Here is a 12,769-nt window from a genome sequence, read left to right as displayed (position 1 = left end):
AGCTCGTTGCCTTGCCTTGCCTTTTAAAGGCGTCACGAATCGTTTTCGTTCAGCAAGGTGCAATAAATGCACCTTTCCCTCGGAATCTTTCCGCCAACGTGAAAGCCTTCGAAACGCAGTTGTATTCTATACGCATTCATCGATCGAACGTGAATAAATCAGTATCTCTTGTTTTGCGTGTATCTTTCAAATTAAAAAACAGCAGTTTCTTTTGTTACATTGTATAATATACCGAATATTGTAGACATATTTTAAAAATTAAGTGACCATTATGTTCCAGTATTATTTTCTGTTTAGTCAACATTTTGCAACAAGAAAAAGACATTTCATGTATGAATTCATAAGTATCAGCACATAAAAAGTTACAAATAAAATTTACATAGTACTTTCAACAAGTTTCTTCAACATGGATATATTTTAGGTATGATTAATCATATTTAATATTATTATTTAATAACAGCATGCGAGATTATGTTGTCATTTGTGTATGCGATTTTCTCGTTCAAGTTATTGAATTTAATTTTTCAATTAAAGATAAATTTTCCACTTTTCTGGTCTATTAAAATAAATAATTGGAAGGAAAAATAAATTAAAAGCAGTATACATTTGGTTCTGTATAAGTTGACACGATTTATGGCGCTTGCGTAGGTAAAACTTTTAACATTATCCTTTCATGTTTTCATAATATGTTCATTGAATAATAGAATGAAAATGAAAAAAAAAAATAGAAATTATTAAAAATAAGAAAAATAAAAGAAAGCATTAAATTCTTTGATTTTGATCTTGATCTTGATCTCTTACATGCTTACATATAAGTATATACATACATCGTACGTTTAACGAGCTTTTATTCGTATAGAAATCAAACTTTCATTACAAATAAAATACAAATTCATCATATAATATATTAAAAATATGTAATTGTTAAAATTTAAGCAATTCAAGTGTAACAAGAAGAAAAAAATGATATAAGAATTAAGAAGGATGCATTTAGAATGATCCTGTTTTCGATTGAAGATGCATTCGACCTTCGTATTTAAATGACATCATGTCACCAAATTAGGATTTCTTTGCTGATATAAGCGTATTTCAATTAGGACGTATGACTAAAAGATTCTATGCTAATTAAATGTTTTACGATTCATTTTCAAAGAAGGTCACTTCTGCTGTGTTACTCTTATAAAATTTTAAACAGCAGTTTATACGTTTATTTTGTCAAATAGTAATTATAATTAATAAATCCCATTTGCGAATTAAACATATATTAAACATTACTGTTCATAAAAATAAATTTATAATATTCATCTTATGAATATCTATGCTATAAATACGTTTATTTGTTAATGTTTAAACTTTAATTTATTTATTTTTTATTTTTAGATTTTTAATTTCCTGTAGTTAATATGTATACAAGTATGTGTTTGTGTATAATATGTGATTTTTTTAAACAAAATATCTAAGCATAAGTATTATAATGACAAGTATTTCAAGATACCCTGGATATCATAATAGTATAAGTCAAGACTATTTAACAGATGGAAATGAAAGTCATTGTGCTCCATCAGATCGTACTATATCTGAATATATTGTATCCAATGAGCATACTACAATGGTAATTTGAAAAAAACATACTTATGTATAATAATTGTAAATCTGTGTATAATATATTTCTATTATATCTTAAGAATGATGAAAGCTTTTATGCTTATAATGTTTAAATCTAAACATGATTAACTTCAAGGTAAAACCAATGAAAAAGGATCATCCAGAAAGATATGAGAAAGAAAGAAGACAGTTGCAAAATATACCGAATAGTCGTGGTTCAGTATTATCTGGATCTTCAAGACATAGTCTTCATCCTCTCAATAAAAGTACTTCACACGGTAGTATATGTGACAATGGTTCAGATATATATGTTACAAGCGCTGCATACAGAACAACTTCAGACATAAGGTTGAAAATATGAAATAAAGTATAACAGTCTTTGCATATGCATTATGATACGTAAATAATAATTTTATAAACATTATTTTACACGTATGTTCATAGCCATATGTCACCTCACAGTTTAACTCCAAGTTCAAGATTGGGTCATCGAGCAGCTAGTCATTGTAGTTATGGTTCTGCAAAATCAGTAAAATCTCATACGTCTAAAAAAAATGGTATAATTATAGAAACTATGTCAACGCCTAATCCTTTTTGTCCAAACACCAAGGGGGTTTGCTGCCTTATGTTACTGATCAATCTTGGTTTAATTCTTGTCGCGTTAGGATTTGTTATAGTCATTCAATTTTTTCAACCATTAATAGTTTGGTAAGTATACTTTCTATTGAAACGTTATTGATTGTACATTATCAATATGAACAATTTATACTTCACATTCAATTCATATTCATGTTTAATTAAAATTAATCATTTTTAGGATTTTGGGAATAGTGTTTCTGGTATTTGGATTTTTAACTTTAGTAGGGAGTCTTGTATACTGTGTACATGTATTTCGAAATGCAAAGCATCCACATGATATTAATCCAGAAGATCTTTACTGGACAAGATATTGGCAAGGACACGTAGGTTCAACACCAGAAGTATATTATAAAGCAGAAGATAAATATCACGATGATGGATATAGCGATCGTTTGAGCAAGTATTCTAGTAAATATTACGACCGTCAAAAATATTAAAACTAATAACGTGTATTTAATGCAATATTCAGGGTGTTTAAATTATCTACCTAACTTTTGTACAAATTAATTTCAAAGTAAAAAAGGAAAAAAGGAAAATACATAACTGTACCTATAAATATTACTAACTTAGCAGTATAACATAAAAATATATTTTATATGAAATTATAACTGTTATTTATTTCATATACTTACAACAAATATTATTTGTATGATATATTTTTAATCATAATACAATCACATTTTTAGTTTATATACAAGTAATGGCAAAAATAAAACAATTATTGAATAAATGTCAGTTACTTAGAATTTATTCATACAAATTCTGCATAACATATATGTATTATATCTACCACCGTTTTTGCATACCAATTGTATGATCAAATAATTCTGGATTTAAGAATTTTCCGTCAGCATCGAGTAAGTAATAAAGCCATCTACCTTTAACTTTTATTGGTAAGTAATCTTTCATTTTGTTTCGTGAAGTAATAGCTGTTACCTGGAAAAAGATACATAAAAATTATAAAGAATATAAAATATTTGAATTGTAAAACCACCATATAGCGAGTAATATATTCATATTGTATTTATTATTATTATTAACAATATGTGTATTTAAGAATAGACTTACTTCCTCAATAGGAAATTTAGCCACATCTTGACTTTTAAATAAATGATGAGTGATTATAGATACATCTTTACCACCTTTGTGCAAAATGATATATTTTATAAATTTTTTATGTGCTGTGTATAGTAACCAAAAGGCAGATGGTCCTAAGCATCAAAATACAAATATCAGAAAAGAATATATTATAATATTAATTTAAAACATGGCACATTTTATAAGTGATTTTTAATATAGAATTAGGAAAGGGAAAATTGAATTTAAACATCCAAGATATGATATTAATATTTGGAAATGAAACAGATTATATTTTACCTATTATTAGTGCATATACAAAGTACAATAATTTTGTTCCATTTTCTTTTATATAATCCATCCAAGATATATTTTTTGAAAATGTTGATACAAATTTTGAATCATATGTATAATATGATATTATTGAGGCAAATAATATCCATCCAAAACAGAAAACTTTAAAGAGAATAAAATATCGAACATTTACATATTTATACAACAACACGTTATTTTGTATATTTGTATTTACATATAATGAATTTGACTTTACATTCTGGCTGTATTCCCTGTACAGGAATACAAAATATAAATAGTATAACAATTTGAAAATAATAACATGTTTAGGAAAATTTTTATTTATAGTAGTACCTTATGTTTTTTACTTTAAATGTATACTTAGAACGTACAAAATTTTTATGAATGGCATTATTAGCTAACAATTTATAAAAAGGGTATAATTTATTGGCATAATTTGTTGTACCCCTACAACACAAAGAACTAAACATTTTATGAGGTTATCGTATATAACATGTAAATATATTTTTATCTCAAAGTAAAGTTTATAGCATTTCCATTTTATTTCATACTTTAATCAAATTTAGAAATGAAAACAGGACGTATATTTTATATAGTGTTTATATTGCAACTTAAAAACACCACAATGTATAATAACATAATCTAATACGTTTATTTCATAAAATGAAATCAGTGACTACAGATACAACAAGACTATCTACTATCACCCCACAAAAATTCGACTCCTCCGCCATCTATGCAATAACGGTAGAAACTACTCAACAATTTACCGGTCGATCGATAAGCCGGCAACTTACCGACTGCGGAAGGTTGACCGATAAGCCGGCAACTTACCGACTGCGAAATGGTCGATCGATAAGTCGGCAACTTACCGACTGTCGGAGTAAGTTGTCGAATAGTTTAGTGTGTTTTTGTATAGATGGTACTGGAAGCAAATTTTAGAAATACGTAACTTATGACATGGTGTGTTCTACGTTTCTAGGGATTTTTCTAGGGACTGTCGGTAAAGTTTTCAACGTAGGAATGAGATCAACCCTTTCTGATCAATCTCCCTCCCCAAAATAGCGCTTTGTTGGGACGTTAGCCCCTCTTTTTGCCCAACGAACTTTTTGTCAATCATTTGCATTACTTTTTACATCACATTGCCTTATTCGTATTCATTATTCATTTTATTCGTCATTCCCTTTCCACTATTCGTTGCCAACAGTACACGGTCACCCATCTTTGGCGAGAACATTTTTATACTAGATAGAGCAGATGGCGCTTGTTTTCAAGGCACAATTTCAAGAGCCCTTGAAATAAAGCCGTATTCAGACTTGTTGGAACTGTAGCTACTTCGTGAAAATAGTACTTACACACAACAACATAGAAAATCCATAGAATGCATATTCAAGAGATGAAATATCTAATCTAAAATATTTAAACTTATTTCTTCTGTAATATATATACTTGTGTAAATTCGAATTTAACTTGAATTCATTCAATTTATAATTACATTTTAAAAAGCAGTATAATAACTAAAATTTGTATAATTTCTTTGAATTCATTTTATGCATATATAACACATTTACCTTTATCTTTTTTAAATGTTAGTAAGTATAATTTAAACGTTATGAATAATATTTTTATAAGTTTGTACTTTTAATTACATATATAAATTGTTAATATATCAATTTTTACAGGAAATCCAAATCTTTAAAATTTCTATTTTATGACCGACGCTTGCGCTGTACTGTTCTTTATGTGAAAGCACAGTTCTTTCACTCATAAACTTCTGCTTTGTACCTTTGTGTACTTAAAAAGCAGTGTGTTAAATTGTTTATATTTTGTGTGAAATAGATTATAAGCAATAAAACATTAGAGTGATTTTCTTAACAACAATTACTAGTACTAATTTACAAAAAGAAATATTAAAATAGTTTTCTATTCGTATTGCTGCTTCATGTTCCACCATGAGTGACTATTCAGCGGTTGCTCCGCCTCAGAATTTTAGCCAAAGCTCTGCATTTGCAGCAGCTTTGCAACGTGCGAAACAGGTAAGCAAATCAGTAAAAATTAATGTAATATAAATTTCAGTTAAATAAAAATTTCGTAAGTAGACTATAATGTACTTTGTACCTTTATAAAACCATATAATTTAGATTATTAATAAATAAATCATTTTCAGTAGTATTAATAATTTTAGTTTACACTTTTTTCTAATAGTAAACGTATACTTGAGTCATTATCTCATTTATTTGCGAAGTACTCTAAACTGTAACTTTCACTTCAGTGTTTATGGTAATATTTTACTATGCTAGAAAATCTTGAATTATCATTACTCTAATTATATATAATATATTTGTGTGGAAATACACATTATTTATCCTCTAAATTAACGAAGAAATGATATAAGCAATAAAATTACATTTTAATTGTTAAAACATTATGTAATATGTGATAATATCTATTAATTTAATGAAAGTATATTTTGCTAATATTTTATAACATTTTAATAACATTTCTATTTGTTGTTGAAATAACATTATTATTTCTTAGATCGCTGCTAAGATTAATCCAGCTGGTGCTCAAAATAATCAAGACACTAAATTGAAACGTCCCCTCGAGGATGGATCAGGTAATTGTATACATTCAAATAAAACTATTACTTACAGCTAATTTCTTTTATTCCTGTTAAATTAAAATGATAATAGCATAATATTATTATAAAGTAACAAATATGTTTATGTGGTATTTATATTATTTTTATAGAACCAGAAGCAAAGAAAATGGCGTCATTAGTAACAGATCCATTAATAGGACTTCGTGGCCCAGCAGGAAGTAATTCGTTAGGAGATTCAAATAGTCAAACTGGACGAACAGGGCAAACAGGATCTTCGTCTGGACCGATTGGAAATGTAGGAGGTATTTGTAATGAAGATATCAGAGTTCCAGATAAGATGGTTGGTTTAAGTAAGTAAATATGAATTTATAGATATTATTTTTGTTAAACAGGAATTATTATATACAAATGAATGTATTTGTTATGTTAAATATTTAAAAAAAAAAAATTATCTATACTTTATCTTGTAATTTAGCATTACATTTCATATTTATACTTTTGTCCAAACAATTTTACAACCAAATTAGTTTTATGTTGCGAAACAATTCATCAGCATTACAAATAATAAAATGAATTGTAAATTAAAAATAAATTATTGCATTTTCTTAAATTGATTATTGTAATTAATAATAATATATTTACAGTAATTGGCAGAGGCGGAGAACAAATAACAAGATTACAAAGTGAAACAGGATGTAAGATACAGATGGCACCAGAAAGTGGGCTACCTGAACGTGTTTGCACATTAACTGGCTCACGAGAAGCTGTCAAGTAACTTATTTTTCCCTTCTTATTTTGTTAATTTTAACTATTTTGTATGCAATGCAATTCTCCACTTTACAAACTTTTGCCTAGAAGAAAGGATTACTTCATGGTGTTATATCAACTGGCACTTACTGATTACACTCATAATGCAATATATATATATATATTCTACATCTGTACATATACTTATGTATATATATATATACGTAGAGTGATATGTGCATACATATAAATATATATTTACATATACGTGTGTACATATCTATTTATAAACACATATACAGGAAAACAAGCTGCTATCCTCCTTGTATTTGGTATATAGGAAATTGATTAGATTCTAATTTACTTAAATAACAAATTGACCACCTAGTTCCATTATAAAATCTCCTAGAAACACCTGAAAGTATCAACTATTTCATTCTGACAAAATGGTTTTGAAAATCACATTGTGGTGTTGTAGTATAAGATTATGATGCTTTTATATACATTGATTGTATTCATTTGAAAATGTGCTTGGAGCACACATAGTACTGGTGAAATATAGTTTGTGTGTGTTTAGTATACTCCATATGCTATCAATTCATGTTAACATGCATTTCTTAAGTGTAGGTTACATGCTTTTGCAAATTGAAATTGTCAAATGTTTTACAGAATCTTTATTTAGCTCCTGGATGCGAATAGCGGGCTCATACTTTATACATGCTTCAGAATATTTTTTCATTAAGAATTTATCAATAAGTTGTGGCTTTTACTTTAATAATTTTGTACTTACTAATAGTTTTTTGCTTTCAATAGGATATGGAGAGAAAGAAGGAAGGAAGGAGGATAGGATATGCATGGGGACGTGTTATTCGCAACAAGAAGAACATTGAATTTTTTATTTATTTGAATCTGCTTATAATTAAGTGTACAACATTTTAACATGAAATTTAATTTTATTATACACTTATGAAATAACTTCGTTGAACAAAAGAAATAATGTAACATTCATGATTTTTTATATTTTGGCACACAGTAGACATCACATTATGTGTTGCAAACAAATTACATTACCGTACATCAATAGATTATATTTATGTTACAGTCTATTCAAAATCACATTGCACGTTTAAATTATATATGTTTCAGTCGAGCTAAAGAATTGGTATTATCAATTGTAAATCAAAGAAGTAGAACCGAAGGAATTGGTGATATGAACATGAGCGGTGGGAGTAGCGGTGGAATGATGGGGCACCCAGGATTTGTCGAAATAATGATTCCTGGACCTAAAGTTGGCTTAATTATTGGAAAAGGTGGAGAAACGATAAAACAACTTCAGGAGAAGTCTGGAGCCAAAATGGTCGTTATTCAAGAAGGACCTTCACAGGAACAAGAAAAACCTTTAAGGTAATAACTGATACTATTTTTACTTCGTTATTTACTTCAAATAAATTTACTATTGAAATCTAAAAGAGTAGAAAGTAGCAAAAGCTATAGATGCATTTTTTTTTAAATAGGATAACTGGTGATCCACAAAAAGTTGAATATGCCAAACAATTAGTGTATGAATTAATAGCTGAAAAAGAAATGCAAATGTTTCATAGAGGTGCAAGGGGTAATGATAGGAGTGGAAGTTACTCGAGTGATAGTAGTTTTAATCATGGTTCTGGAACCACTGATGGAGTAGAGGTATAATATACCTTTTATAAATATGTCGACGATACGTGTTTAGGAAAATATTCAAGCATTTATGTCCTCTTATAAGTACATATTCATATCAGTAAATATTTTTATAAGGTACTCGTTCCAAGAGCAGCAGTGGGTGTTGTTATTGGTAAGGGAGGAGATATGATTAAAAAAATACAAGCGGAAACTGGCGCTAGAGTTCAGTTTCAACAGGGAAGAGAAGATGGTCCTGGTGATAGAAAATGCATATTATCTGGAAAACATCAAGCTGTAGAACAAGTTCGTCAGCGTATTCAAGAACTTATTGATAGTGTAATGGTAAATGATAAATTTGATGTTAGTTTATACTATCATATTTTATAAATACATAAGATTATTCTTTATCTTTGATTATTTTTTCTTTTGCAGAGAAGAGACGATGGTAGAAGTCCTATGGGGACAAGAAGTGGTCCTCGAGGAAACGGTTTCGGTAACAATCGAAATCCAAATGAATATGGTGGATGGGATAGACGTCAAGGAGGACCGATGCAAGATAAAATAGAAACGACGTTTACAGTTCCGTCATCAAAATGTGGTATTATTATTGGAAAAGGTAAAATTCGATTAATTCATAATTATGAAAACAATGTTTTAACAAGTATGTTTTAATTATTTTAGGCGGCGAAACTATTAAACAAATAAATCAACAAACTGGAGCACATTGTGAATTAGACAGGAGAAATCAGAGCAATGAAAATGAGAAAATTTTCATAATTCGTGGCAATCCCGAGCAAGTAGAGCATGCGAAAAGAATATTTAGTGAAAAATTAGGCATGGTAAATATTTTCATAATATAACATTTAACAATGTTAATTTCTCGGTTATTTATCGATCTTAATAAATTAAAGGCTCCAGCTAACACATCATTTAGTGGTACACAAGGGGCAATTGGATATAATCCAACATGGAATGCTGGAACAGCATATCAAGCGTGGCCAAGTCAACCACAAACTACTGATACAAGTAAATATATTGTTTATATGTGCAAACAAAAAAATACAGGTATTCTAACATTACGTATCGTATTTTAAACCTTATTTTAGATAATGCAAATCAAGCACCTGTTCAAGTAAATCCACAAACAGGACAACCAGATTATAGTGCACAGTGGGCAGAGTATTACCGATCACTTGGTATGCATAGGGAAGCTGACATGATTGAACAACAAGCAAAACAAGGCAAACAAGATCACAGTCAGCAATCAGGTTAAATATTCAAACCATATGCGATAAGCATAAGACTTGATCATGCGTTTCTTTAAAAATTTATAATTATCAATTTACATTTGTAGGAAATACGCAAAATCAATCTAACACATCGACAGCTGGTGCCGCTGGACCAACTCCACAACAACAACAACAACAAACACAGCAACAGCAGCAACAAAGTGGAGCTACTCAAAATGGAGGCCAAGCTGATTATAGTGCACAATGGGCAGAGTATTATAGGAGTATTGGTAAAATAAAAGAAGCCGAAGCTATAGAAGCTCAAATGAAAGCAGGGAAAGTATGTTCGTGATTAAAAAAAAACAATCTTCAACAAAATAGAAGAAATATTAATTCGACATGCCCGTTTGTTTTTAGTTGGGAATGCAAAACAATCAAATGGCTCAACAGCAAATGCAACAGAGTATGCAAGGTCAATCAGGTCCAGGAGGTGGAACTCCGAACGCATTTCCACAAGCTTATGGTAGTTATCCAACGATAAACGCTGGTTCAACGCCGACGGGTTATTATGCAGCGGGGGCTGGTTCTACCACACAACCACAAGCGGGTCAACAAAATCCATCGTTCCCAGCGGGCTATCAGAACTATCCATATTCACAGGCGAATACAGAAAGTTAAACTTCCATCATGAAAAACTAGCTGTAAGTATTTATGTTCATGTTTCATACTTGGATACGTAATTAAAAACTTGTATGATGTAAAAGGTTTTGTTTCAATTCCATATAACTTTTAATATCATTTTATATACTAAAAGATTAAATATTAATTATGTCTCTTTTACATCATGCAGTTTTTTTAAAAATCACTTACATTAAGTCAATATAAAATTGAGTGGAACAGAAACCATTTCTGAATATATTTTTGCATAAAAATAGATAAATATAATTTTTTACATGTAAACATTATAGAATAAAATAAATTAAAATTATATAAAATATTTTTTTGTAATTTAATATTAATAAATTTTTGTTTTGTCAAATCACTTATATTTATATTGACTTGATATTTGTTATTTATTTTGAAAATCAATGGTGTAAGAGTAGGGGAATGCCATATATGTGCTGATAACTGTTGATACTTTCAGGGAGTTAAATATTAATAAAAATAATAAATTTATTTTTTGATATACTTATATATATATACATATATATATCTGGATATTCAAATGATATATTTTACACCTTTGAAAGTATATTTACATTTATATCTGGTTCATATGTTTTATCATAATTATTTGTTTATTTCAGATAGTTTTCAGATAGTTTCCCATCAGGATGCGGTTAAATGCCTGCTGTAACTTCATATACTGTTTACGATAAATTACGATAGTTGATCGCTTCGCAACACCCATTAACTTTCAAAAATACCACTAGGCTCGACTATGTTCTATTTATACTATAATATTTTGTGTTTTTTATATACATAGATAATATACATATTGTAGGATACTCATGGTTTTTAATTTTAAGTAACGAGAAATGCCAGAAATTTATCATTATAATATAATATCATATGATGTCTACTTGTGTTCTACTTATATTATTGTATGTATTTTTGTTCCATAACGCCTGATTGTAACATAAATTGAAACTGGCAGGTGAGAAGCAGCAGGTCAGAAACAGGGACGAGGAATCTACAACAGTATATCCATATTATGCTTCCCATTTATCATTAAAAATACTAAAAGTTATCCTTACAAATGTATTGATAAGAAAAACATTTAGATACTTATTTCGAAATATCATTATTTATATTTCACTGGGTTATTCATGAAACATTTGTCTTTAGTAAATTAGGAAACGTTATAGTATAAATGGCTGGTGAAAACAGCTAGAATTCGTTTTTATTGTCGATCAATTGTTTTATCTATTATGTATGCAAGAGAATATGATACACGTATGATGGTCTACATATACATATATACTATTATAACAATACTAAATACAATTTTACCTTGGTTCCTTTGCTTTTTCTTGTCAAATACCACTACTATTTTAGATTTTTGGAGCTGCCAATTGTAGGAAACGTTTACCTGCTCTACGATTAATTTCATCAAGGGGACCTACAATTTTCAATCTTTCATTCAGCATTCTGTGTGTTTACATTCAAAGGAATTAGGACCTGCAAAACCGGAGAATAATGGATGGCATATCAAATCACTATATTCTATATAACTTACATAGTTATATGTATGTATGTATATTGTTTTTTATTTTATTAAATAGTTATTTACACAGATGTATTAATCACTAACAGATTCTACTAGTCATATATCAAATTTCCATTTCAAATCATTTAAAAATTGATCGGAATTACAATTTTAAATATTCAATTATATTAAAATCATAAGATCAGAAAACAAAACATCAAGGTATTATTTGTATGGTGTTAATATTTAAAAAGTATAATCTACAGATTTTTATGTATAATTTTAACATTTTTTTACATTGTCATATCATATTAGTAAGAAAAGATATACTTGCAGAAATGTTTAAAAATCTTATGTTACATTTTTGTTTTAATATTTTATGTAATAACTGAAACAAATCTAGGTTTCTTGTATAATTCAATTTTAAGTAGTGTGAGTAAAAGAAGACATTATTTTTTTTCTTATTGACTAATGCAATTTTATTGCTGAATATTATGATCAAGATGTAGGCAAAGTACAATAAAAATAGTTATTCATGATTTTTACATTGTTATTTGTAACTGAACAGTAATGAATTTACATTTTCATGACAGAAAAAGGTATTACGTTTTGTTCAAAGGTAAATCATAGTTATACATATCAGATATGTATGAATTTATAGAGAAATCATTTATTTTTTACTCATAA

General features: G+C 28.4%; 3 protein-coding genes across 6 annotated transcripts; 2 read left to right on the top strand and 1 right to left on the bottom strand.

The window, feature by feature from the left end:
* Window positions 1–38: 38 nt before the first annotated feature.
* LOC117605775 (uncharacterized) lies at window positions 39–2,820 on the top strand. 2 transcript variants are annotated; one of them, XM_034327480.2, is made up of 5 exons: window positions 39–421; window positions 1,381–1,612; window positions 1,742–1,953; window positions 2,050–2,313; window positions 2,423–2,820. In XM_034327480.2, the coding sequence occupies exons 2-5, from the start codon at window positions 1,475–1,477 to the stop codon at window positions 2,679–2,681; spliced, it is 873 nt and encodes a 290-aa protein (XP_034183371.1). In that variant the 5' UTR covers window positions 39–421; window positions 1,381–1,474; the 3' UTR covers window positions 2,682–2,820. The 2 variants fall into 2 exon arrangements, with proteins under 2 accessions (XP_034183371.1, XP_034183372.1); XM_034327481.2 differs by lacking the exon at window positions 39–421 and adding an exon at window positions 576–648.
* A 67-nt stretch (window positions 2,821–2,887) lies between these two features.
* On the bottom strand, window positions 2,888–4,294 carry LOC117605776 (transmembrane protein 223). 2 transcript variants are annotated; one of them, XM_034327482.2, is made up of 4 exons: window positions 3,970–4,294; window positions 3,622–3,887; window positions 3,313–3,455; window positions 2,888–3,180 (listed from the first exon to the last, which is right to left on the bottom strand). In XM_034327482.2, exons 1-4 carry the CDS (start codon window positions 4,104–4,106, stop codon window positions 3,031–3,033), a joined length of 696 nt encoding a protein of 231 aa, XP_034183373.1. In that variant the 5' UTR covers window positions 4,107–4,294; the 3' UTR covers window positions 2,888–3,030. The 2 variants fall into 2 exon arrangements, with proteins under 2 accessions (XP_034183373.1, XP_034183374.1); XM_034327483.2 differs by having other exon boundaries at window positions 3,622–3,777; window positions 3,970–4,112.
* A 1,088-nt stretch (window positions 4,295–5,382) lies between these two features.
* On the top strand, window positions 5,383–11,894 carry Psi (P-element somatic inhibitor). Of its 2 annotated transcripts, none has more exons than XM_034327688.2 (14): window positions 5,383–5,672; window positions 6,175–6,253; window positions 6,388–6,588; window positions 6,883–7,009; window positions 8,132–8,389; window positions 8,500–8,671; window positions 8,780–9,004; window positions 9,077–9,260; window positions 9,326–9,483; window positions 9,556–9,670; window positions 9,751–9,912; window positions 9,999–10,213; window positions 10,291–10,574; window positions 11,181–11,894. In XM_034327688.2, exons 1-13 carry the CDS (start codon window positions 5,589–5,591, stop codon window positions 10,549–10,551), a joined length of 2,241 nt encoding a protein of 746 aa, XP_034183579.1. In that variant the 5' UTR covers window positions 5,383–5,588; the 3' UTR covers window positions 10,552–10,574; window positions 11,181–11,894. The 2 variants fall into 2 exon arrangements, with proteins under 2 accessions (XP_034183579.1, XP_034183581.1); XM_034327690.2 differs by having other exon boundaries at window positions 5,385–5,672; window positions 8,780–8,986.
* The last annotated feature ends 875 nt before the right edge of the window (window positions 11,895–12,769 follow it).

The sequence above is a fragment of the Osmia lignaria genome, chromosome 2 (assembly GCF_051020975.1).
Source record: "Osmia lignaria lignaria isolate PbOS001 chromosome 2, iyOsmLign1, whole genome shotgun sequence".
NCBI classification, from domain to species: Eukaryota; Metazoa; Arthropoda; class Insecta; order Hymenoptera; family Megachilidae; genus Osmia; species Osmia lignaria.
The sequence above is the reverse complement of the archived record's forward strand: the minus strand, read 5'-3'. Positions and strand labels throughout refer to the sequence as shown.